The 22,873-nt window shown below is 38.5% G+C and overlaps 2 protein-coding genes across 2 annotated transcripts in view; both read right to left on the bottom strand.

The window, feature by feature from the left end:
- Nucleotides 1–4,748, bottom strand: part of otogl (otogelin-like) — an 84,023-nt gene extending 79,275 nt beyond the window's left edge. The window contains exons 1-2 of the mRNA XM_061925020.2: nt 4,357–4,748; nt 4,164–4,206 (exon numbers count right to left, since the gene is read on the bottom strand). Of these exons, the coding sequence (XP_061781004.2) occupies nt 4,164–4,206; nt 4,357–4,432 (119 nt within the window). The 5' untranslated portion in view covers nt 4,433–4,748. The remainder of the gene's footprint in view (nt 1–4,163; nt 4,207–4,356) is intronic.
- Nucleotides 4,749–10,563: 5,815 nt separating this feature from the next.
- The window catches only part of syt1b (synaptotagmin Ib), a 25,982-nt gene continuing 13,672 nt past the window's right edge, over nt 10,564–22,873 (bottom strand). The window contains exons 2-9 of the mRNA XM_061924280.2: nt 22,351–22,499; nt 18,632–18,795; nt 18,208–18,321; nt 17,952–18,119; nt 14,394–14,561; nt 11,691–11,808; nt 11,434–11,567; nt 10,564–10,770 (exon numbers count right to left, since the gene is read on the bottom strand). Of these exons, the coding sequence (XP_061780264.1) occupies nt 10,564–10,770; nt 11,434–11,567; nt 11,691–11,808; nt 14,394–14,561; nt 17,952–18,119; nt 18,208–18,321; nt 18,632–18,795; nt 22,351–22,499 (1,222 nt within the window). The remainder of the gene's footprint in view (nt 10,771–11,433; nt 11,568–11,690; nt 11,809–14,393; nt 14,562–17,951; nt 18,120–18,207; nt 18,322–18,631; nt 18,796–22,350; nt 22,500–22,873) is intronic.

Here is a 22,873-nt window from a genome sequence, read left to right as displayed (position 1 = left end):
ATCTAATTTTATGGCAAGAATTTAATGAAAATCAACCCTTCTTTGTTTGTTTTAAAATCTGCCATATATAGTATAAATCGAAAAACGGCCCTTCCATCCATCCATTTTCTACCGCTTATTCCCTTTGGGGTCGCGGGGGGCGCTGGAGCCTATCTCAGCTACAATCGGGCGGAAGGCGGGGTACACCCTGGACAAGTCGCCACCTCATCGCAGGGCCAACACAGATAGACAGACAACATTCACACTCACATCCACACACTAGGGCCAATTTAGTGTTGCCAATCAACTTATCCCCAGGTGCATGTCTTTGGAAGTGGGAGGAAGCCGGAGTACCCGGAGGGAACCCACGCAGTCACGGGGAGAACATGCAAACCCCACACAGAAAGATCCCGAGCCCGGGATTGAACCCATGACTACTCAGGACCTTCGTATTGTGAGGCAGATGCACTTTGTTTTTTGATTTGCGTTTCAGAATTGGAAATAGAATCAACGGAAGGTACACAGGTCCGTGTACCTTACGTTCAAGTTAGATTTTGTGCTGTTTTCCTTTGATGGTTTGAAATGTTTCCAGATAAACACAAAAATCTAATTTTATGGCAAGAATGTAATGAAAATCAACCCTTTTTTTGTTTGTTTTAAAATCTGCCATATATAGTACAAATCGAAAAACGGCCCTAACTTTGTTTTTTGATTTGCGTTTCAGAATTGGAAATAGAATGAACAAAAGGTACACAGGTCTGTGTACCTTCCGTTCAAGTTAGATTTGGTGCTGTTTTCCTTTGATGGTTTGAAATGTTTCAGATAAACACAAAAATCGAAAAAAATGTTCATCCAAAATGCAAAAATGCATGTATATCTGTGTGAAAAATCCACAATTTAAACCGGAAGCAGTATTTTAGCTTTTCCTTCGTGTTTAGCATGTTTTTAGCATAACGCTAACACCTTTGTTCAGCAGGAGTCCTATTGTCGTTTTAAAAAAGTGTCATTAAATAGTTGTCCAACTTTAGAAATAGAATGAACGGAAGGTACACGGGTCCGATTTCGAATTCTCAAAAGCAAATAACAAAAAAATAATTTTGTGCCATTTTTTCTATTTTTATTTCTGAAACAAAAGTTGGACAACTATTTAATGACACTTTTTTAAAACGACAATAGGACTCCTGCTGAACAAAGGTGTTAGCGGTATGCTAAAAACATGCTAAACGCGAAGGAAAAGCTAAAATACTGTTTCCGGTTCAATTTGTCATCACACAGATAAACACGCATTTTTGCATTTTGGATAAACATGAATTGGATTTTTGTGTTTATCTGGAAAAATAAAAATTCATAAAAGGAAAACAGCACAAAATCTAATTTTATGGCAAGAATGTAATGAAAATCAACCCTTTTTTTGTTTGTTTTAAAATCTGCCATATATAGTACAAATCGAAAAACGGCCCTAACTTTGTTTTTTGATTTGCGTTTCAGAATTGGAAATAGAATGAACAAAAGGTACACAGGTCTGTGTACCTTCCGTTCAAGTTAGATTTGGTGCTGTTTTCCTTTGATGGTTTGAAATGTTTCAGATAAACACAAAAATCGAAAAAAATGTTCATCCAAAATGCAAAAATGCATGTATATCTGTGTGAAAAATCCACAATTTAAACCGGAAGCAGTATTTTAGCTTTTCCTTCGTGTTTAGCATGTTTTTAGCATAACGCTATCACCTTTGTTCAGCAGGAGTCCTATTGTCGTTTTAAAAAAGTGTCATTAAATAGTTGTCCAACTTTAGAAATAGAATGAACGGAAGGTACACGGGTCCGATTTCGAATTCTCAAAAGCAAATAACAAAAAAATAATTTTGTGCCATTTTTTCTATTTTTATTTCTGTAACAAAAGTTGGACAACTATTTAATGACACTTTTTTAAAACGACAATAGGACTCCTGCTGAACAAAGGTGTTAGCGGTATGCTAAAAACATGCTAAACGCGAAGGAAAAGCTAAAATACTGTTTCCGGTTCAATTTGTCATCACACAGATAAACACGCATTTTTGCATTTTGGATAAACATGAATTAGATTTTTGTGTTTATCTGGAAAAATAAAAATCCATAAAGGGAAAACAGCACAAAATCTAATTTTATGGCAAGAATTTAATGAAAATCAACCCTTCTTTGTTTGTTTTAAAATCTGCCATATATAGTATAAATCGAAAAACGGCCCTTCCATCCATCCATTTTCTACCGCGTATTCCCTTTGGGGTCGCGGGGGGCGCTGGAGCCTATCTCAGCTACAATCGGGTGGAAGGCGGGGTACACCCTGGACAAGTCGCCACCTCATCGCAGGGCCAACACAGATAGACAGACAACATTCACACTCACATCCACACACTAGGGCCAATTTAGTGTTGCCAATCAACTTATCCCCAGGTGCATGTCTTTGGAAGTGGGAGGAAGCCGGAGTACCCGGAGGGAACCCACGCAGTCACGGGGAGAACATGCAAACCCCACACAGAAAGATCCCGAGCCCGGGATTGAACCCATGACTACTCAGGACCTTCGTATTGTGAGGCAGATGCACTTTGTTCTTTGATTTGCGTTTCAGAATTGGAAATAGAATCAACGGAAGGTACACAGGTCCGTGTACCTTACGTTCAAGTTAGATTTTGTGCTGTTTTCCTTTGATGGTTTGAAATGTTTCCAGATAAACACAAAAATCTAATTTTATGGCAAGAATGTAATGAAAATCAACCCTTTTTTTGTTTGTTTTAAAATCTGCCATATATAGTACAAATCGAAAAACGGCCCTAACTTTGTTTTTTGATTTGCGTTTCAGAATTGGAAATAGAATGAACAAAAGGTACACAGGTCTGTGTACCTTCCGTTCAAGTTAGATTTGGTGCTGTTTTCCTTTGATGGTTTGAAATGTTTCCAGATAAACACAAAAATCGAAAAAAATGTTCATCCAAAATGCAAAAATGCATGTATCTGTGTGAAAAATCCACAATTTAAACCGGAAGCAGTATTTTAGCTTTTCCTTCGTGTTTAGCATGTTTTTAGCATAACGCTAACACCTTTGTTCAGCAGGAGTCCTATTGTCGTTTTAAAAAAGTGTCATTAAATAGTTGTCCAACTTTAGAAATAGAATGAACGGAAGGTACACGGGTCCGATTTCGAATTCTCAAAAGCAAATAACAAAAAAATAATTTTGTGCCATTTTTTCTATTTTTATTTCTGAAACAAAAGTTGGACAACTATTTAATGACACTTTTTTAAAACGACAATAGGACTCCTGCTGAACAAAGGTGTTAGCGGTATGCTAAAAACATGCTAAACTAAGCTAAAATACTGTTTCCGGTTCAATTTGTCATCACACAGATAAACACGCATTTTTGCATTTTGGATAAACATGAATTGGATTTTTGTGTTTATCTGGAAAAATAAAAATTCATAAAAGGAAAACAGCACAAAATCTAATTTTATGGCAATAATTTAATGAAAATCAACCCTTTTTTGTTTGTTTTAAAATCTGCCGTATATAGTATAAATCGAAAAACGGCCCTAACTTAGTTTTTTGATTTGCGTTTCAGAATTGGAAATAGAATGAACGGAAGGTACACAGGTCCGTGTACCTTACGTTCAAGTTAGATTTTGTGCTGTTTTCCTTTGATGGATTTAAATGTTTCAAGATAAACACAAAAATTTTAAAAAAATTTCATCCAAAATGCGTGTTCATCTGTGTTAAAAATACACAATTTAAACCGGAAGCAGTATTTTAGCTTTTCCTTCACGTTTAGCATGTTTTTAGCATAACGGTAACACCTTTGTTCAGCAGGAGTCCTATTGTCGTTTTAAAAACGTGTCATTAAATACAGTAGATGTCCAAATTTTGTTTCAAAAATGAAAGTAGAAAAAATAGTCCGAAATGTGTTTTTTGATTTGCATTTACGAATTCGAAATAGAATGATCGAAATGTACACGTACCTACACGGACCAATTAGTCTAGTTATTGCTTTGTTTATTCAATTTTATATTTTGTATTCCCAAAATGAAATTCAATTGTGTGTTGTTGTTTTTTGCAATTGCCACTCATGAAATGAAATTTCAATGACCAAATCATACACTGAAGGAACTCACTGGATTGTGTTTGAAAAGTGTATAATTGTATTTTCAAAATGATCATACCTTTGTATTCTTGCTTCTGAACCTGAAGGTCGATTCTGGGCTCCTGTACACACCAGATTGATTAATAATAAATAAATAAAAACAGTAATTCCAAGGAAACACAATCACTCCAGCTGTAATGCTAGTATTGGTAGCATATTAATGTTCTTAGTTTGTGACATAAATATGTGGGATTAGAGGGGGTTTCACTTACCTTCCAGAAGAAGAAGAAGGTGGGAGAGAGACAACAACATGACAACAATCCTCCTCACTGTCCACATGAAACTCATGTCAGAGTCCGAGCATGTCACTGCAGGTCTCAGGAGGACATTTGGACCTCGCCGTGGCACCAAAATGTGGATCAGGTTCGAGTCCAGAAGAGGACTGTAACCTGCTGGTGACGACACTCAGTCCACTCCCCCTCAGCCCAGGTATAGTTATTTGACACTTCCACTCGGTTTCACATACAAACGTCCCCTAACTGTTAGATTTTAAGCCCCACAAGAACGTGTCGTCGAGAGTACGTGAAGGCATGGCGGCCATTATTACCGCTGCCGCCAATTAAAAGTCGCCGTCAAGTGACTAGAGACCGTCTGAACCCCGCGGCTCTACTGCCTCCTTGCTCTGGCTGACTCAGTTTGTTTGTTTTTTAACCCCGGTGTGAGAAAAGTTAGCACTTTTAAAAAGAGTTTTATAATTTCCGACTGTCTGTGAGGACATAAATGCGCACAGGCTGAGTCCTGGTGCGCAAGGAGGGCAAGTAAAACGAACTGAAAGAGTTTCGTTTCTCATGGACAGATTGGTGTAAAAATGTAAAAAGGTGAAAACTTTTAAAAATGTAAAAGCTGTATGACGTTTTGCAGTTTTATATTATATTTATTTAGTGGAAGAGGCGGCTAAATGTCTATTTAAAAAATATATTTCTCCTTTAAGAATAAAATAAAAATAATATAGTTTATTAGAGTTTTAGTATTATTTTATTTTTTAATTAACTAACTAACTAAACTTTATTTATATATATTTTTTTATTCTGAGAGCTTTTAGTATTTTAGATAAGGGGTGTCTCAACTTTTTGCACCAATCGCCGCATATTAAAAAGTCTACATTTTTTAATACAATTTTTTTTTTTTTAAATGCTATAAATATATATTATATATATTTAAAGACAACCCTTTGTGTTACAGGTTACTATTTTTGTCATTATTAATTACTCGTTTAAAAATGTAATCTTTTTGTCATTACATTCCGAATTTTTGCTCTTATTTTCTTACATTTTTTATTGCTTTTAATTATTTTACTTCTTCCCTTTGTTTATGGTTTAAAACACAATTTTTGTGTACTTTGTATGAGTATGTCCTGCTTTTTCTGTTGTGGCTATATTGTTGTTCACGTATACCTCTATATAATTTAGAGTTTAGAATTAATAAATAACTCTGTATTGTATTCTTTATGCTATGCGATACGTTATTATTTGAAATACACAACTTTTAAAATTTTAGCAGACACATTAGGTGTAGTTGCAGAAAGTATTGGATCGGTATCGCCGATACCAACCAGAATTGTACTGGGTATCGGTTGGATCAGAAAGAAAATCAGTGGTATCGCACATCACTATGATAGGGGTGGGCGATACTGACAACTTTTGTATCGATGCGATACCGAGTAAATACAGAAATGTCCTCACATTTAGTGCTGTCAAACGATTATATTTTTAAACTAGATTATTTGGGGGTTGCTGCGGACTAGTTTTGATTAATGAAAATCAAACATCATTAATGTTTTACTCTATTAATTATATTTCATTTCGCATGAACAAAGAGAATCAGAAGAAAGGGAATATATATATATATGCACTATAAATATTTATTAAACAGCTTTAACATCAGCTTCATGTTGTCAAAACACTGGGAAAAAGTATGTATTTCTAGACAGTCATTTATGCACATTAAATACCCAGTAGGTAGCAGATGTACTACATATATCAGTGATGTACTACAAACCCCGTTTCCATATGAGTTGGGAAATTGTGTTAGATGTAAATATAAACGGAATACAATGATTTGCAAATCATTTTCAACCCATATTCAGTTGAATATGCTACAAAGACAACATATTTGATGTTCAAATTGATAAACACGTGACAAAGAAGTTGGGAAAGGTGGCAATAAATACTGATAAACTTGAGGAATGCTCATCAAACACTTATTTGGAACATCCCACAGGTGGGTGCCATGATTGGGTATAAAAACAGCTTCCCAAAAAATGCTCAGTCTTTCACAAGAAAGGATGGGGCAAGGTACACCCCTTTGTCCACAACTGCGTGAGCAAATAGTCAAACAGTTTAAGAACAACGTTTCTCAAAGTGCAATTGCAAGACATTTAGGGATTTCAACATCTACGGTCCATAATATCATCAAAAGGTTCAGAGAATCTGGAGAAATCACTCCACGTAAGCGGCATGGCCAGAAACCAACATTGAATGACCGTGACCTTCGATCCCTCAGACGGCACTGTATCAAAAACCGACATCAATCTCTAAAGGATATCACCACATGGGCTCAGGAACACTTCAGAAAACCACTGTCACTAAATACAGTTCATCGCTACATCTGTAAGTGCAAGTTAAAGCTCTACTATGCAAAGCGAAAGCCATTATCAACAACATCCAGAAACGCTGCCGGCTTCTCTGGGCCCGAGATCCTCTGAGATGGACTGATGCGAAGTGGAAAAGTGTTCTGTGGTCTGACAAGTCCACATTTCAAATTGTTTTTGGAAATATTCAACGTCGTGTCATCCGGACCAAAGGGGAAGCGAACCATCCAGACTGTTATCGACGCAAAGTTCAAAAGCCATCATCTGTGATGGACTTACACATCTGTGAAGGCACCATTAATGCTGAAAGGTACATACAGGTTTTGGAACAACATATGCTACCATCTAAGCGCCGTCTTTTTCATGGACGCCCCTGCTTATTTCAGCAAGACAATGCCAAGCCACATTCAGCACGTGTTACAACAGCGTGGTTTCGTAAAAAAAAGAGTGCGGGTACTTTCCTGGCCCGCCTGCAGTCCAGACCTGTCTCCCATCGAAAATGTGTGGCGCATTATGAAGCGTAAAATACGACAGCGGAGACCCCGGACTGTTGAACGACTGAAGCTCTACATAAAACAAGAATGGGAAAGAATGCCACTTTCAAAGTTTCAACAATTAGTTTCCTCAGTTCCCAATCGTTTATTGAGTGTTGTTAAAAGAAAAGGTGATGTAACACAGTGGTGAACATGCCCTTTCCCAACTACTTTGGCATGTGTTGCAGCCATGAAATTCTAAGTTAATTATTATTTGCAAAAAAAAAAAAAAAGTTTATGAGTTTGAACATGACATATGCGATATGCATGTGTGTGAACAGAGACGATGGAGAAAAACACATCCATAAATGTTTTGATTTTTTTTAAATGTACCTTATTTAGAAGGTCTGTACATATTTTAGAACCCTTTGTTTCACATTTGAAAAGGCAAATCAAGGAAAAGCGGTTCAGCAGAGTTATGTGATTCATACCTGGTTACTGCATGGATAAGATGAGTAAATATCTAAAAAACATATAAAGGGGAACTGCACTTTTAGGGGAATTTTGCCTATTGTTCACAATCATTATTAAAGACATGATGACGGATGGATTTTTTTTTGCATTCCAAATATTAAATATATTTGGTCAAAAGTCAGCTTACAATGGAGCCTATGGAAGCCGATCAATTCTACCTATAGAGTCCCTAAAAAACATCCAAAGACCTTCATTAGCGTTTTATATGTCACGGCCTGGGCGCATTCATCTGTGCGCTGCGCTGGGCGCATCCCCTAGAGCATGCTGGCGTGCGTCACTCCGGCTGCAGCAAGCAGCTGCATTCAATCCATCATCAGCAATCAACACACCTGTCGCTGATGAGAGGATCTGCCTTCATAAGCCAGTGCAAACCTGCATACTGTGCCAGAACGTAGCTACCTGTCCTGTACAGTAAGCCAAACCTGTCAAGCTCTATGATTCTTTCTCTCTCTGAGTTTTCTCCCCCTCCATGTTCATAGTGCGTTGTCCTGTGTCGTGTCGTTCCAGCAGCATTTCCTCCGTTCACGCGTTACGAGCAGTGTGTCTCGTCTCCCCGTATTCCCTCTGGTTCCGTGGCTGCCTCTTGGATCTCGACCTCCCGTCTGGACACGGACTTTGACGCCTGCCTGTCTCACGGACCTTCGACCCTGCCTTTACCTTACGGGACTTCCGCCTCTTGTTCAACACTCTGGTAACACACAACAGTTAATTCACACACATCACACATAGTCGCACACATACACCTGTGGAGTAGTTTTACACTCCATACCTTTGTAAATATATATATATATATATTAGGGACGGCGTGGCGCAGTGGAAGAATGGCCGTGCGCGACCCGAGGGTCCCTGGTTCAATCCCCACCTAGTACCAACCTCGTTATGTCCGTTGTGTCCTGAGCAAGACACTTCACCCTTGCTCCTGATGGGTGCTGGTTAGCGCCTTGCATGGCAGCTCCCTCCATCAGTGTGTGAATGGGTAAATGTGGAAGTAGTGTCAAAGCGCTTTGAGTACCTTGAAGGTAGAAAAGCGCTATACAAGTACAACCCATTTATTTATTTATTTATATATAATGAATAGAGCTAAACGACATCCCTGTTATCTGTGCCGTCTTCTTCCCCTATACAACAGCAACATTATATACATGATGTAAGTATATATGTGATGTAGCAACGAGCACATTTATAATAACATTTAATATTTACGTATTTTGATCATTTTAAGCATACGCCGTGCATTACTTTTAAAAACGCATCACAACACTTGCTTTTTTTTTTCTTCTTCTTCACTGATTATTACTCACTGCAGACTTTATAAAAGCCAACAAACATAATACAACATCACTTACTGTATATAGTCTTCTGTCATTAGGATGCCGACTGCTAGGATGTTCATATATTCCCATTTAGATGAAGACTGTCTGATAATCCTCGCAAAGAAACGGGCTGGGGTGGTGGCGGGAACAAGCGCTTTTTGTGTCGTTCTCGTCAGTTTCATGTCCTAAATGGCTGTCAAAGTGTCCCAACTTGTCAGATTATTTCCTCAGCCATCTACTTTTCAGGTGAGATGCATGATTTATGATCAAGAATAAACTTACAGGGAGCATCGAAGCGAGGAAACAGCAGACCACTGGATGATGTAAACATAGGGACACACGGAAATTATTACGTTGCCGCTATAAATAGTTAGTCTGCGTTAGCGCTTATAATGACAATATCACTTATACTTAGTTAATATTCAAGTCACAAAATGTAAATTGAATATTGTTGGCGCTTTTTGAATGGTTCTTTATCAGATGCTATAAGAGGAAAGTGGCAACACTTTTTTTTACGTTTATTTAATATTTAGAATGCATTAAAAAAATCCATCCGTCGTCATGTCTTTTATAATAATTCTGAACAATAGGCAAAATTCCAAAAAAAAGTGCAGTTCCCCTTTAATAGGAGTGAGGGAATCTTGGATTTAATACAATGGAAGAGAAAAATTCAACCCACTTCTCAGGTTGTAAGTTTTGTAAGGTGACCGTCATTTTAATGAAAAATATGCCTAAAAACTCAGATGTCAACAGCTGTTATCGAGCTATTATCTGCATATCTTGCAAGACTTCAGCATACCTCATGAGACTTCACATTAATAAGCATGTAAAATGATTAAATATACATATTTTACTTTTTTGGTAATGACAAAAAGGAAAACTGTGACAAATACCACAAAACCAGATACAATGGAGCGTATTGCATAGCCACAAAAGTGGTACATGTGTCTCTGTCCTGGCTGCTCAGTACAATATGGATAAAGCAGAAAGTTCTCCTTTTTACACGTGTATGACAGTTAAAAAATGTGATGCGGGCGTCATTTAAGTGTGTAGTTTCATTTTGTTGCATATGGTTTCACTATACAGAGGTTAACTTTTTTTATGCACTTCTATGACACTTAATAATGCTAAAATTTGTTTTTTTAAAACATTGCCTGTACAGTTCATAAAAGTTACAACTTGACCCTTGAACTGATTTTTACATATTATATATAATATATATGTGTGTGTGTGTATATATATATATATATATATATATATATATATGTGTGTGTGTGTGTGTGTGTGTGTGTATATATGTACATGAATATGTACTGTATATGTATAAATATATATACTTACATATAAATGTATGTATACACTGTGTGTGTGTGTGTGTGTGTGTGTGTGTGTGTGTGTGTGTGTGTGTGTGTGTGTGTGTGTGTGTGTGTGTGTGTGTGTGTGTATATATATATATATATATATATATATATATAATATATATATTTTTTTTTTCATTTTTTTTTTCATTTATTTCTTATTGGAAATAAGCGCATTGATGTCGTCCGCCGGTTGAATGCTGTGCCACTGCGCGATTGGCCGCCTGGGGTTTGCGAGCATGTCCTCCCAGTGGCGTTGCTCGGTGCCGGTGCCGCTCATACCCAGCAGCACTTTACCGATGGCGTCGTTTTTTCCAATCTTGTCATAGTCCAACACAGTCACTGCTACTTGCACCTTCTGGAAATGAAGATATAGTCAAGTTTTACATCAGAACATATACTAGTGTGTGCCTGATCTACTAAGTCCAAATACCACGTGCAAACTATAAAATAGCGTGTACAGTTAGTGGGCGTGTTGTGTGTGATCTACTAAGACTGCATGAACAATTGATAACGAGTGCAAAAGTGACATAGAACGTCATATTTGAATGAGGTTTTTGCGTGTACTACGTGGCTTTCACCATGGAGACACTCATTTACCGTACATTCATGTTATCATGCTTTCACCTGTGGCGTTTTGCTATGTTTTCAAGCATGCAGCAGACGTATACCACCTTTAATGGGCATTTCAGAAGGGGTTGGGGCACTTGAGAGTCAAGCGACTTCCAGTGTTGGCGTCTTTTTTCATTCTCGAACGACACACAAGCCTCCAGCTAGGTGGCAGCACTGCTCGAGTTAATCAACAGGCTCAAAAAGGGAGGGTTGGGGGGCGTGAGAAAACAATACATATAATTCCCGCTAGGTGGCATGTAGGTGCTGGTGCCAGCAACTCATCAAGTGGTTTGTAGCGATAAATAGAAAAAAATATCAGGTTCTCAATCATATTTCAATGTAGGGGCGGGGGCATGACTGAAATGTATTGAGAAGCACTGATTCAGCAACAGTATGCGGACTTGCGTACCTCTATCTGTTCACTTGGCACTTCAAAGCTGAACGACTCGTTGTAGTAAGGGTTCAATGTGTTCTTCTTGGTTGTCGTTTTCTTTTTCTTCAGTCTTTTCCCATTCTGTATCAAGTGGATCTTCACGTAAGGGTCTAAAAAGAGACCGTTCAACATGAATCATAATCAGTCGCTTCCCCTCGGCTTCTTTTGACAATTCCCTATCGAAACAAGTGAACCATCTAGGGATGAAGTCTTGACTTTGTTATTTGGCTTACCTGATAATCCGCCCACATCCATTTTCTTTAAGTTTTTGGCCTCCAGAATCACCACAGTCAGTTTCCCTGCTGTCGGCACATACCTCAAGGACAAACAAATGTCCCCGAGACGCTCGCTCTGTTAGAAAGGAAGACACAATCTTGTGTTTCTCTGGCAAGTATTCGCTCTTCCATCATAAAAAGAGAGTTTGAGTTGGAAAGTCTCAAACGTAGAAGGCTGTTCTGTGCAGTAAAACCTGTGTCAGCCGCCACCTCCCAGCAGGCAGAATACATGAAAACAACGTTGAGAACTTGTTGAATTAGGTCCTGACGTTGAGCAACTCAAACGTAACGTTGAAATAACATGCTTTTTGACGACGTTTAATCAATGTTGGGTTCTGACGTTGATTTGACCATTGAATTTTGGTCATTTATCAACCAATATTCTGTACCACAAATACTACGTTGAAACATCTTTTTGACGACGTTTAATCAATGTTGGGTTCTCACATTGATTTGCAAACTTGCCAACCTTGAGACCTCCGATTTCGGGAGGTGCGGGGGGCGTGGTCGGGGGTGGGGCGGGGCGTGGTTGGGGCGGGGGCGTGGTTAAGAGGAGAGGAGTATATTTACAGCTGGAATTCACCAATTCAAGTATTATTTCATATATATATATATATATATAAGAAATACTTGACTCAGTGAATTCTAGCTATATATATATATTCATTTTATTATATATATATATATATATATATATATATATATATATATATATATATATATATATATATAAAATAAATACTTGAATTTCAGTGTTCATTTATTTACACATATACACACACATAACACTCATCTACTCATTGTTGAGTTAAGGGTTGAATTGTTCATCCTTGTTCTATTCTCTGTCACTATTTTTCTAACTATGCTGAACACCCTCTCTGATGATGCATTGCTGTGTGGCACGCACAAAAGTGCTTTCAGCAAATGCACTAGAGTCTGGAATCTTCCATCTCTCCCTAGCGTGGCCTCCAGCTCCGCCTGAATTTTGGGAGATTTTCGGGAGAAAATTTGTCCCGGGAGGTTTTCGGGAGAGGCGCTGAATTTCGGGAGTCTCCCGGAAAATCCGGGAGGGTTGGCAAGTATGTTGATTTGACCATTGAAACGTGGTCATTTCCCAACCAACGTTGATCCAACGTTGGACATCAACATTGTCTCAGTTTACAAATACAACTTTTTTGCAACGTTGTTTCAAAGTCAGTTTTAAAAGACAGGTATGTATAATCAACGTTGTATCAATGTCTTGTGCCTGCTAGGCTGTCTATGGTGGTCACTTGCCGATAGCGGCCACAAAAATTTCCCCCACAGAAAAAGTAGCCACCTGTTAAACGCGGCCAGAGGCCACTCATTTTGCATCTCAAAACAGTTTTTTGACTCTGTATAGCGGCCACAGATATCAAAATTTGCCATATTGCAGTCCGTGAAATTTGCGGATTTGCGGTGGCCGCAATGGGATCCCTACCGGGGGGTCTCGAGCAGCCAGACCATGCAGCCGCGCCGGAACCCGGCAAGTCTCATCGAAGCTCCCCTAAGCTTTGCGCAGTTAGCTAATCCCCCAAAAGTCTGTCATGAATGGAAAACAGCATCCTATTCTCGTGAGCAACAATGAGCAGGCTCAAATTCAATATCACTGTTTAAGCTTAGAAAGCTTGCAAAACTGTATTTTAGAAACAGTTTGCTACAATTCCGGATACATGCGCACGTAAAGTACAGACCAAAGGTTTTGACACACCTTATTATTCAATGTGTTTTCTTTATTTTCATGACTATTTACATTGTAGATTGTCACTGATGTACTTTATGTACTTAACAAAAAAGGTGAAATAACTGAAAACACGTTTTATATTCTAGTTTCTTCAAAATAGCCACCCTTTGCTCTGATTACTGCTTTGCACACTCTTGGCATTCTCTCCATGAGCTTCAAGAGGCAGTCACCTGAAATGGTTTTCACTTCACAGGTGTGTTTGAAGCTCATCGAGAGAATGCCAAGAGTGTGCAAAGCAGTAATCAGAGCAAAGGGTGCCTATTTTGAAGAAACTAGAATACAAAACATGTTTTCAGTTATTTCACCTTTTTTTGTTAAGTACATAACTCCACATGTGTTCATTCGTAGTTTTGATGCCTTCAGTGACAATCTACAATGTAAATAGTCATGAAAATAAAGAAAACGCATTGAAATGAGAAGGTGTGTCCAAACTTTTGGCCTGTACTGTACGTGTATACGTAATTGTTTGAAGGTCAATTCAAAATGGCGGCCAACCTGCGTATAGTGGCCATCTGTTTATAGCGGTCACTTTCTTCGTTTCCCTTGAGTGGTCACTATAGACAGGTTTGACTTTAGTTTCCATGGAGACACAAAAATTGTATCAAAACATCTTCCTTTACAAATGTAATTAAGCTCAGTTTTTATTGGTTCTGTATTAATTTATCATCCTAAGGTTCTTTTTACTCAGCTAAATTACAGCTCCTATGGTTATTACTATCTACTTAACTATTTTAATACTAAATACTGGTATCATATTATTGTATCTGCTGATGTAGTTTTGTTGCAGTTCTAAAAAAAAAAAAAAAAGGTATACCTCAAAATGCCAAATATCGGGGCCGAGAGTCGGTCGATCTCTAAACTATACACAACATTTTCCTTTGTATTAAGCACACGCCCACCTCCTCTTTCTCCGCCTTCTGCAGGTCCCTCCACTCCTGCAGCGACTGGCTGAAGTCCACGCTGCTCATCGGTATCTTCACAGCGCCGATGGCGTCATGTTTGGAGAAACGGTCAAAGTCGTACACCGTCATCACCAGCGTCTTCCCGCCCAGCTCAGTGTACGGTACCTGCACACGCACACCGTACACACATACACATTTGTATGAGGAAAACTTACACTTTTAAATCCAAATGGTGGTAAAGTTGTACAGTAGTGTGATGATAACCATAGAACCAGAAAGCAGTGGGCTACACACATCTGTCGTGGCTGCTGAGTATAATATGACCGGAAGTCAGATGCATTTTGTTATCATTTAACAAATACCTGCAGGTTATCTTCTTTTTACACTTGCATGTCACATAAGAATGTTTAAAAAAGGCCAATGCATGAAGTCTACTATGCTCCCTCCCCAAATCCCTGTGTGCTGCATAATCAAAGTTGTTCTCACTTTTATTATCAGAATCAGAATCAAAATAGTTTTTATTGCCATTGTTTGAGAACGGGTTCACAAACTAGGAATTTTTCTTGGTTCAATCGTGCAACATAAAACACAAATAACACAGATTTGGTAATAACAAGAGCTCTAACTGAGCTATTATGCCACGGTTCTCTTCTTTTTTTGCGCTTGTTAGGCAGTTAATATTAGAGGTGACTTATGATGAATTTAGTCTTTTTTTTTACTTATTTGGACATTAAGTGAAGCTCCCAATAGAAGGGGAAGAAGCTCCACCGCCCTCTTCTGCAGGCTGTGAGGAAACAAACAAACAAAAAAGGTACGATAATGTATTATTTTCATTCAATCGTGGCATGCGCACAATAACACGCTCGACATGCAGTGACATGAATGCTGTTAAAAGCAAAACTTTTTAAAACAATCAATCTGACAGTGTGCAGGTCTACTTAATGATGTAACCGGGTGAATCTACTGTATATAATGTTTATGAAGTTTATTTTTGACCATGTCTGAGAAAAGAAATATCAAGATATATGTTTAAACAGGGCAGCACAGTGGCAGAGAATTAGTGCGTCTGCCTCACAATACGAAGGTCCTGGGTTCGATCCTGGGCTCGGGATCTTTCCGTGTGGAGTTTGTCCTCCCCGTGACTGCGTGGGTTCCCTCCGGGTACTCTGGCTTCCTCCCACTTCTAAAGACATGCACCTGGAGATAGGTTGATTGGCAACACTAAATTGGCCCTAGTGCAGTGGTTCTTAACCTTGTTGGAGGTACCGAACCCCACCAGTTTCATATGCGCATTCACCGAACTCTTCTTTAGTGAAAAATTAAAAAAACATTTTTTTTCAAATTCAAGACAAAGTTATATGTTTTTTGGACACTAGGGGAACATATTCTAAGTAACAAAGACTAAATTTAGAGTTATTTTGTTTTGGGTTAGGGTTAGAGGGTTAGGGCCAGGGTTAGAGGGTTAGGGTTATAATAAGGTCATGCCGAATAAGGCATTAATAAGTACTTAATAATGACTAGTTAAGAGCCAATATGTTACTAATTGGCATGTTAATAAGGAACTAATTAATGGTGAATATGTTCCCCATACTAAAGTGTTACCATGTTTTTATACTGGTGCACAAAATGAACTGTGCATGAACATCACCTTGTTCAAAGAACAAAACCAACACAGTGCATAAACTCACAACAAATTACACACCTGCAAATCAGTCTGACTTCTGCTGTTGCCATATCCGTAATACGCCGTTAGGGAGAAGGTTTTATTTACACGATGTGTCGAGTGTGTCTTGACCTCCGCCGAACCCCTGAGCCCGACTCACCGAACCCCTAGGGTTCGATCGAACTCAGGTTAAGAACCACTGCCCTAGTGTGTGAATGTGAGTGTGAATGTTGTCTGTCTATCTGTGTTGACCCTGTGATGAGGTGGCGACTTGTCCAGGGTGTACCACGCCTTCCGCCCGATTGTAGCTGAGATAGGCTCCAGCGACCCCAAAGGGAATAAGCGGTAGAAAATGGATGGATGGATGGATGGATGTTTAAACTGTACATTTTTAAAAGATAAATTATGATGCTTTTTGATAGTGTGGGGGCGTGGTTTCATTTGCAAACTGGGAACGCCTCCACAAACAAACTACGTAGGTTAGAAATGTGACTTTTGAGCAAAATGTACACCAAAGCATATCCAATACATATTATTTAGACCAGGAGTTCTTCACCTCTTTGACCTTTTTGACCTTGGGGCCTAAATATTACTTAAATATTAACACTGAATTAGTCATCTTACTCTTTATTTTAATCCTATTCAATAATTATATCTAACCTACTTACAGTTTAATCAGGTAAACCTTGTCAAATGATATGAAAGCATGTGTTAATCACAAAGATTATTATCAAGGCTTAGGTCAGGATGATTACAAAATTAAATACTTAGTAAATATACTGCAAAAGAAGGGACTCATGAAAACCGATGAAAAATACATTTGCATACAATTACACCGTGCTAAGATAAATACATTCTAGCTCATACTTGCCAACCTTGAGACCTCCGATTTCGGGAGGTGGGGGGTGGGGGGGCGTGGTTGGGGGGGTGTGGAAGGGTTGAATTGTCCATCCTTGTTCTATTCTCTGTCACTATTTTTCTAACCATGCTGAACACCCTCTCTGATGATGCATTCTGCTTCGTCTCCTTGTTGTGTGCGCAGTTGTGCACTGCACTCTCTAAAAGCCCTAGATGTTATTGTCACATATGCATGTACAGTAGATGGCAGTATTGTCCTGTTTAAGAGTGTCACAACATTGCTGTTTACGGCAGACGAACCGCTTTACAGTAGACGAAAATGTGACTGCTGTTGTTGTGTGTTGTTGCCGCGCTGGGAGGACGTTAATGAAACTGCCTAACAATAAACCCACATAAGAAACCAAGAACTCGCCCTCCATCATTCTACAGTCATAACGTCATTGGGCAGGCACGCTGTTTATATTGTGGGAAAGCGGACGTGAAAACAGGCTGTCGACACGTCACTCAGGTCCGCCTGAATTTCGGGAGATTTTCGGGAGAAAATTTGTACCGGGAGGTTTTCGGGAGAGGCGCTGAATTTCGGGAGTCTCCCGGAAAATCCGGGAGGGTTGGCAAGTATGTTCTAGCTACATTAATAATGAATAACAATAACATATACCTTTCCTAAATAAGCTGTCAATAAAATTCAAGTGCAAATGAAAATATAGCATCACCACTTTAGTCATAATTTTGGCGTTTAAGAAACTTTTCTACGACTTTAGCTCCAGACTTGTTCTGTTTGTTTGAGATTGTTATTACTGCCACAAGTGGTGGAAAAGAGTATTACAACTTAGTGCAGCTGTAGCCCATACAAACCACAGATGGGAAACAGATTTTTTGGCGGGGACGCACTATGGGGCGCTCTGGGGCCCTATGGTTAAGAAACACTGATTTAGATGACACGTGTCATCATATGTCTCCTTTAACAGATTGTGTTTAATACTATAGGTTCTCCTATATTTTCTTACAAATTGCAGTATTTCAAAAGAAATGACCTTAAATGTGAAAGTCTCGTTGAAGTTGGGTTCGAGAGTCTTCCTGTGAACTTTGGTTTCAAACTTTTTCTTTTTGTCGGGAAGAAGATAGACTTTTACGTAAGGGTCCGAGCTCCCGCCCACATCCATGGCAGGAAGCCCCGCGGCCTGCAAGATGCCGACTACTAGCTAGAAAACGAGAAGAGAGAAAACGTCGCGTAAAAACCCAAAATATTATATTGCCGTTATTGTTGCGGTGTGACATTTGACATCTCACCATGTTATCAGTGAAGTTGTAGTCTAATGTGAAGTGTAGTCTGCCAAGCTTGTCATCCTCCTTTGGCTCTGTGTCTGACAACTCTGTTTCCTTCTTGCTTTCAACTTTTAGCGGCTGCACACACACACACACACACACACACACACACACACACACACACACACACACACACACACACACACACACACACACACACATTAAAAGTCATAGAATCAGTGACTCTGTGCCAGCTTGTGGATCTGCTCTTGCTCAACTCTCATCATCACGCAGCTTAAATAGGCGCCCTGTCAGGTTTACGCATTCTCGCCTGAGGACGGTGTAACCCCCCATAAGTGATGTGCAGCATGCCTTTATGTGAACACAAAGTGACGAGTCCAACATGGCCCAGATACATTACAAGCACAAGGCTGCAGGAGGTGTGTACCTCTTTGTAACCTCCATCCATTTCAGTGTCAACGCCCCCTCCTTTGCTCTTCTCCTTCCCCTTTTTCTTGTCCTTTTTCAAGCATTTCTTCCACGCGCACACGCCAAAGGAGAGCAGCACGCACAAACTCACAACACAGAGGGCGGCAACAACCCACGATGACGCTGCAAAACAAATTGCATACATTAAAAACGCTATTTTTTTTCCATCAACTGTAGTCTAATCCGGATTTATTTTCATTTTTCTTGGTGACTATCGAGCGGCTATATCAGAAGTATCTCAAATTTAAAACTGAATTGTATGAAAACTAAAACGATTTTTGCCACAGGAAACATGTAGATTAAATTATTGACGCAAAACACATTTTATAAATAATAATTATAGTTTTACATAAAAAAAATCATGCAAAGTACATGACGAATAATATGGCTAAATGAACATTTGACATAATTTTTACCTTTATTTATCTCTCTTGATGATGACATATATATATATTATTTTTAGGAATGTCCGATAATGGCTTTTTGCCGATATCCGATATTCCGATATTGTCCAACTCTTTATTTACAGATACCGATATCAACCGATACCGATATCAACCGATATATACAGTCGTGTAATTTACACATTATTATGCCTAATTTGGACAACCAGGTATGGTGAAGATAAGGTACTTTTAAAAAAAATTTATAAAATAAAATAAGATAAATAAATTAAAAACATTTTCTTGAATAAAAAAGAAAGTAAAACAATATAAAAACAGTTACATTGAAACTAGTAATTAATGAAAATTAGTAAGATTAACTGTTAAAGGTTAGTACTATTAGTGGACCAGCAGCACGCACAATCATGTGTGCTTACGGACTGTATCCCTTGCAGACTGTATTGATATATATTGATATATAATGTAGGAACCAGAATATTAACAACAGAAAGAAACAACCCTTTTGTGTGAATGAGTGTAAATGGGGGAGGAAGGTTTTTTGGGTTGGTGCACTAATTGTAAGTGTATATTGTGTTTTTATGTTGATTTAATAAAATAAAAAAATAAAATTAAAAAAACCATACCAATAATTTAAAAAAACGATACCGATAATTTCCGATATTACATTTTAACGCATTTATCGGCCGATAATATCAGCAGGCCGATATTATCGGACATCTCTAATTCTTTGTATTTAAAAAGGTATATATTTATATTTGTTTAACATATAAAAATTAGGGCTGTCAAATTTATTGCGTTAACTATAAGTTCCTTTAACGGCGGGATTACCGTTTTTGACCCTCAACCCGTTCCATAGCTTGGGGAACGGTGTAATAGCATCCAGAACTGCACAGAGAAAGGGGGACCTTATGTAAATTTCAGGTCCAAAGCCATGGCGAGTCGTTTTTCGGACAATGCAAGACAATTTGACCTTCAATCGCCATGAGACGACATCATTGGATCGAACGCTGCTGGCACGCATTGAGTGCATTCCTAACATAAAATGTAGATTATTACTCGAACTGCTTTAGTAAAATGGAATAAAAGCTCAGCAGAAACAAAGACGGTAGTCTAAAGTCACTTTTATCATAGACATGTCAAGTCTTTTCTCATACCAATCACACGCGTCCAGTTGGCGGCTTCACAATAGTAGTGATACGCTTCACATCCGGCCTAACCACCAAAACAATGAAAAATCGTCTTACAATACGATCATGCTATTCTGTTATTCTGTGATATTTTTACCTAAATAAATGTTTTCTGGCAGATTGAAATTAAGTGTATTGTAATGACAGCGGCAAGGAAGACAGTCTTTAAACAATCTCGTCTTCTTCTTCTCTACCACTGAGACTCAGTGTAATACTGCATGCATGCCTGCCACTGCCCTGTGCAACCCGCATCGGGTAATTACAGTTCACTGCACAATTATACCATCGCTATGGTATATTCTTTTATATCCTGTTCTGATTGATAGTCCAAAATTACAGAATGTTGAACAGGCTGAATATTACATTATATTAATAAGTAGGTGGAGAAGGTTAAAACATTGTCATGCGGAGATATGAATGCTAATAACTTGTACAACATGTAAAGTACAGGATATCCGAAACATTTATTCAGTTAGAAAAAATATCACCTAACATCTTTGACAATCAAAGCATGATCATAACAATCCACATTTTGTGTTACTAATGTTTTGTGTTACTACTATCTAAACATAGAAATGGAGCTCCTCTCCTTTAAATGCAAGTACTCCTAAAGCAAGTATACAAATTCTGTATTCCTACAAAATACAAACTCTGGTAAGACACTAGCACGTCTGTGTTTATATCCTTTTTATGTTGCGCTGTTTAAAAAAGCATAATGTTTTAAAACATTTCATCAAAGCAGTCATGGTATTAAAAACTTAGAAAGTATCTGTCAATGACACACTTATTAATGAGGAAAAATTATATCTTTCTGCGATTAATCGTGATTAATTTTGAGTTAACTATGAACAATTCGATTAATCACGATTAAATATTTTAATCGTTTGACAGCCCTAATAAAAAATATATTTAGTTTTTATTATTATTTTTTATTTTTTAAATGTAATATGAGGTGGCGACTTGTCCAGGGTGTACACTGCCTTCCGCCCGAATGCAGCTGAGATATGCTTCAGCACCCCCCCGCAATCCCGAAAGGGACAACCGGTAGAAAATGGATAGATGGATGTTTTCATTTATTTTTATTTTTATTCCTTTTTCAGGTTTATTATCCTAAAGGGTAGCAGTTCAAGCGTACACACACCAGGCATGGTAGTACAATTCTGTACTCACATTTTTTATTACGTCCCAATTTTTTTTGTGGTTTTATATTTTTCATATCTATTAATGCGTCTTATTCTTGCCTAGATGTGGATTGTTTTCTGTATTGTTAAAATGCTACACATTTGTTTAGGTGAGGGAAAATTCATACTAGTGATGTCACTGCCAAAGCATGGAAATATGGGGCCCCCTTATGGAATGTTTACAATGAAAACACAACAAAAAGTAAAATTATACCCAATATTTCAGAATAATTCCCACCAATAGAGTAATCTACCCATCCATCCATTTTCTACCGCTTGTCCCTTTTGGGTAATATTTGTGTAAATTATCGTATAACTCCATCACTATTACCAGTTACTGGTAGACAATGGATGGATGGATGGATGGATGGATGGATGCATGGATGGATAGTAATAGTGATTGTTTCCTTGATAAAAAAACAAAAACTTCTAACTATAGCAACAAGCCATTCTTCTGAACGGCTCTTTAAAAGGAACGGCTCCTCAAGATCCAGCTCCCTTCAAAGAGCCATAAATCCCATCCTTACTACTGAGGACAGGCAGTAAGCGACCATATTTGATTGGCCAGACTTATCATAGCCTTCTGGTGCGTTCAGTGACACTCTGGAAACACAGACTCTTAAATTTCCTATTGACTTTGATTTTACTATTACTTTATTCTACAACTTTATTTGGCTTTAATTTGCAGCCGCACTATGTAACAAAATCCCAGAGATTGAGTATAATCGTTCTAAAACTGAGACCGTGTAAAACTGAGACATGTTTTTTTGGCAAAAATCGCCTGAAATTGAATCGTAGTAGATCAGGGTGTATGAAAAACGAGGTACCACTGTACACACAATTCTGTTGTATTCTAAATGTATTTTTGTATACAAACAGCAGTGTTGGGAAGTTGAGTTAACTCACGGTGGGTTCTGCGCTGCTCACTCATGAACCTGTCGGCACTTTGGCCTGCAGAATGAGTTTGGTTATCTGTGGTGTTTGGCGATTGGGTGGAGCTTGTCGGCGTGATGGGGACCGCATCTTGGTGGTTACCCGTCATGCTGTATATAGTCCTGATAGAACGCAGAATCAGAAGCAATTTAAGTACAGACCCATATACATTCCTGTGGGAAAAAATAGAACAAGGGACGGCGTGGCGCAGTGGAAGAATGGGCGTGCGCGACCCGAGGGTCGCTGGTTCAATCCCCACCTAGTACCAACCTCGTCATGTCCGTTGTGTCCTGAGCAAGACACTTCACCCTTGCTCCTGATGGGTGCTGGTTAGCGCCTTGCATGGCAGCTCCCTCCATCAGTGTGTGAATGTGTGTGTGAATGGGTAAATGTGGAAGTAGTGTCAAAGCGCTTTGAGTACCTTGAAGGTAGAAAAGCGCTATACAAGTACAACCCATTTATTTATCATTTATTTATAACAAATTAGGTTTTTGTT

Source organism: Nerophis lumbriciformis, linkage group LG29, assembly GCF_033978685.3.
Source record: "Nerophis lumbriciformis linkage group LG29, RoL_Nlum_v2.1, whole genome shotgun sequence".
In the NCBI taxonomy this organism is placed as follows: Eukaryota; Metazoa; Chordata; class Actinopteri; order Syngnathiformes; family Syngnathidae; genus Nerophis; species Nerophis lumbriciformis.
The sequence above is the reverse complement of the archived record's forward strand: the minus strand, read 5'-3'. Positions and strand labels throughout refer to the sequence as shown.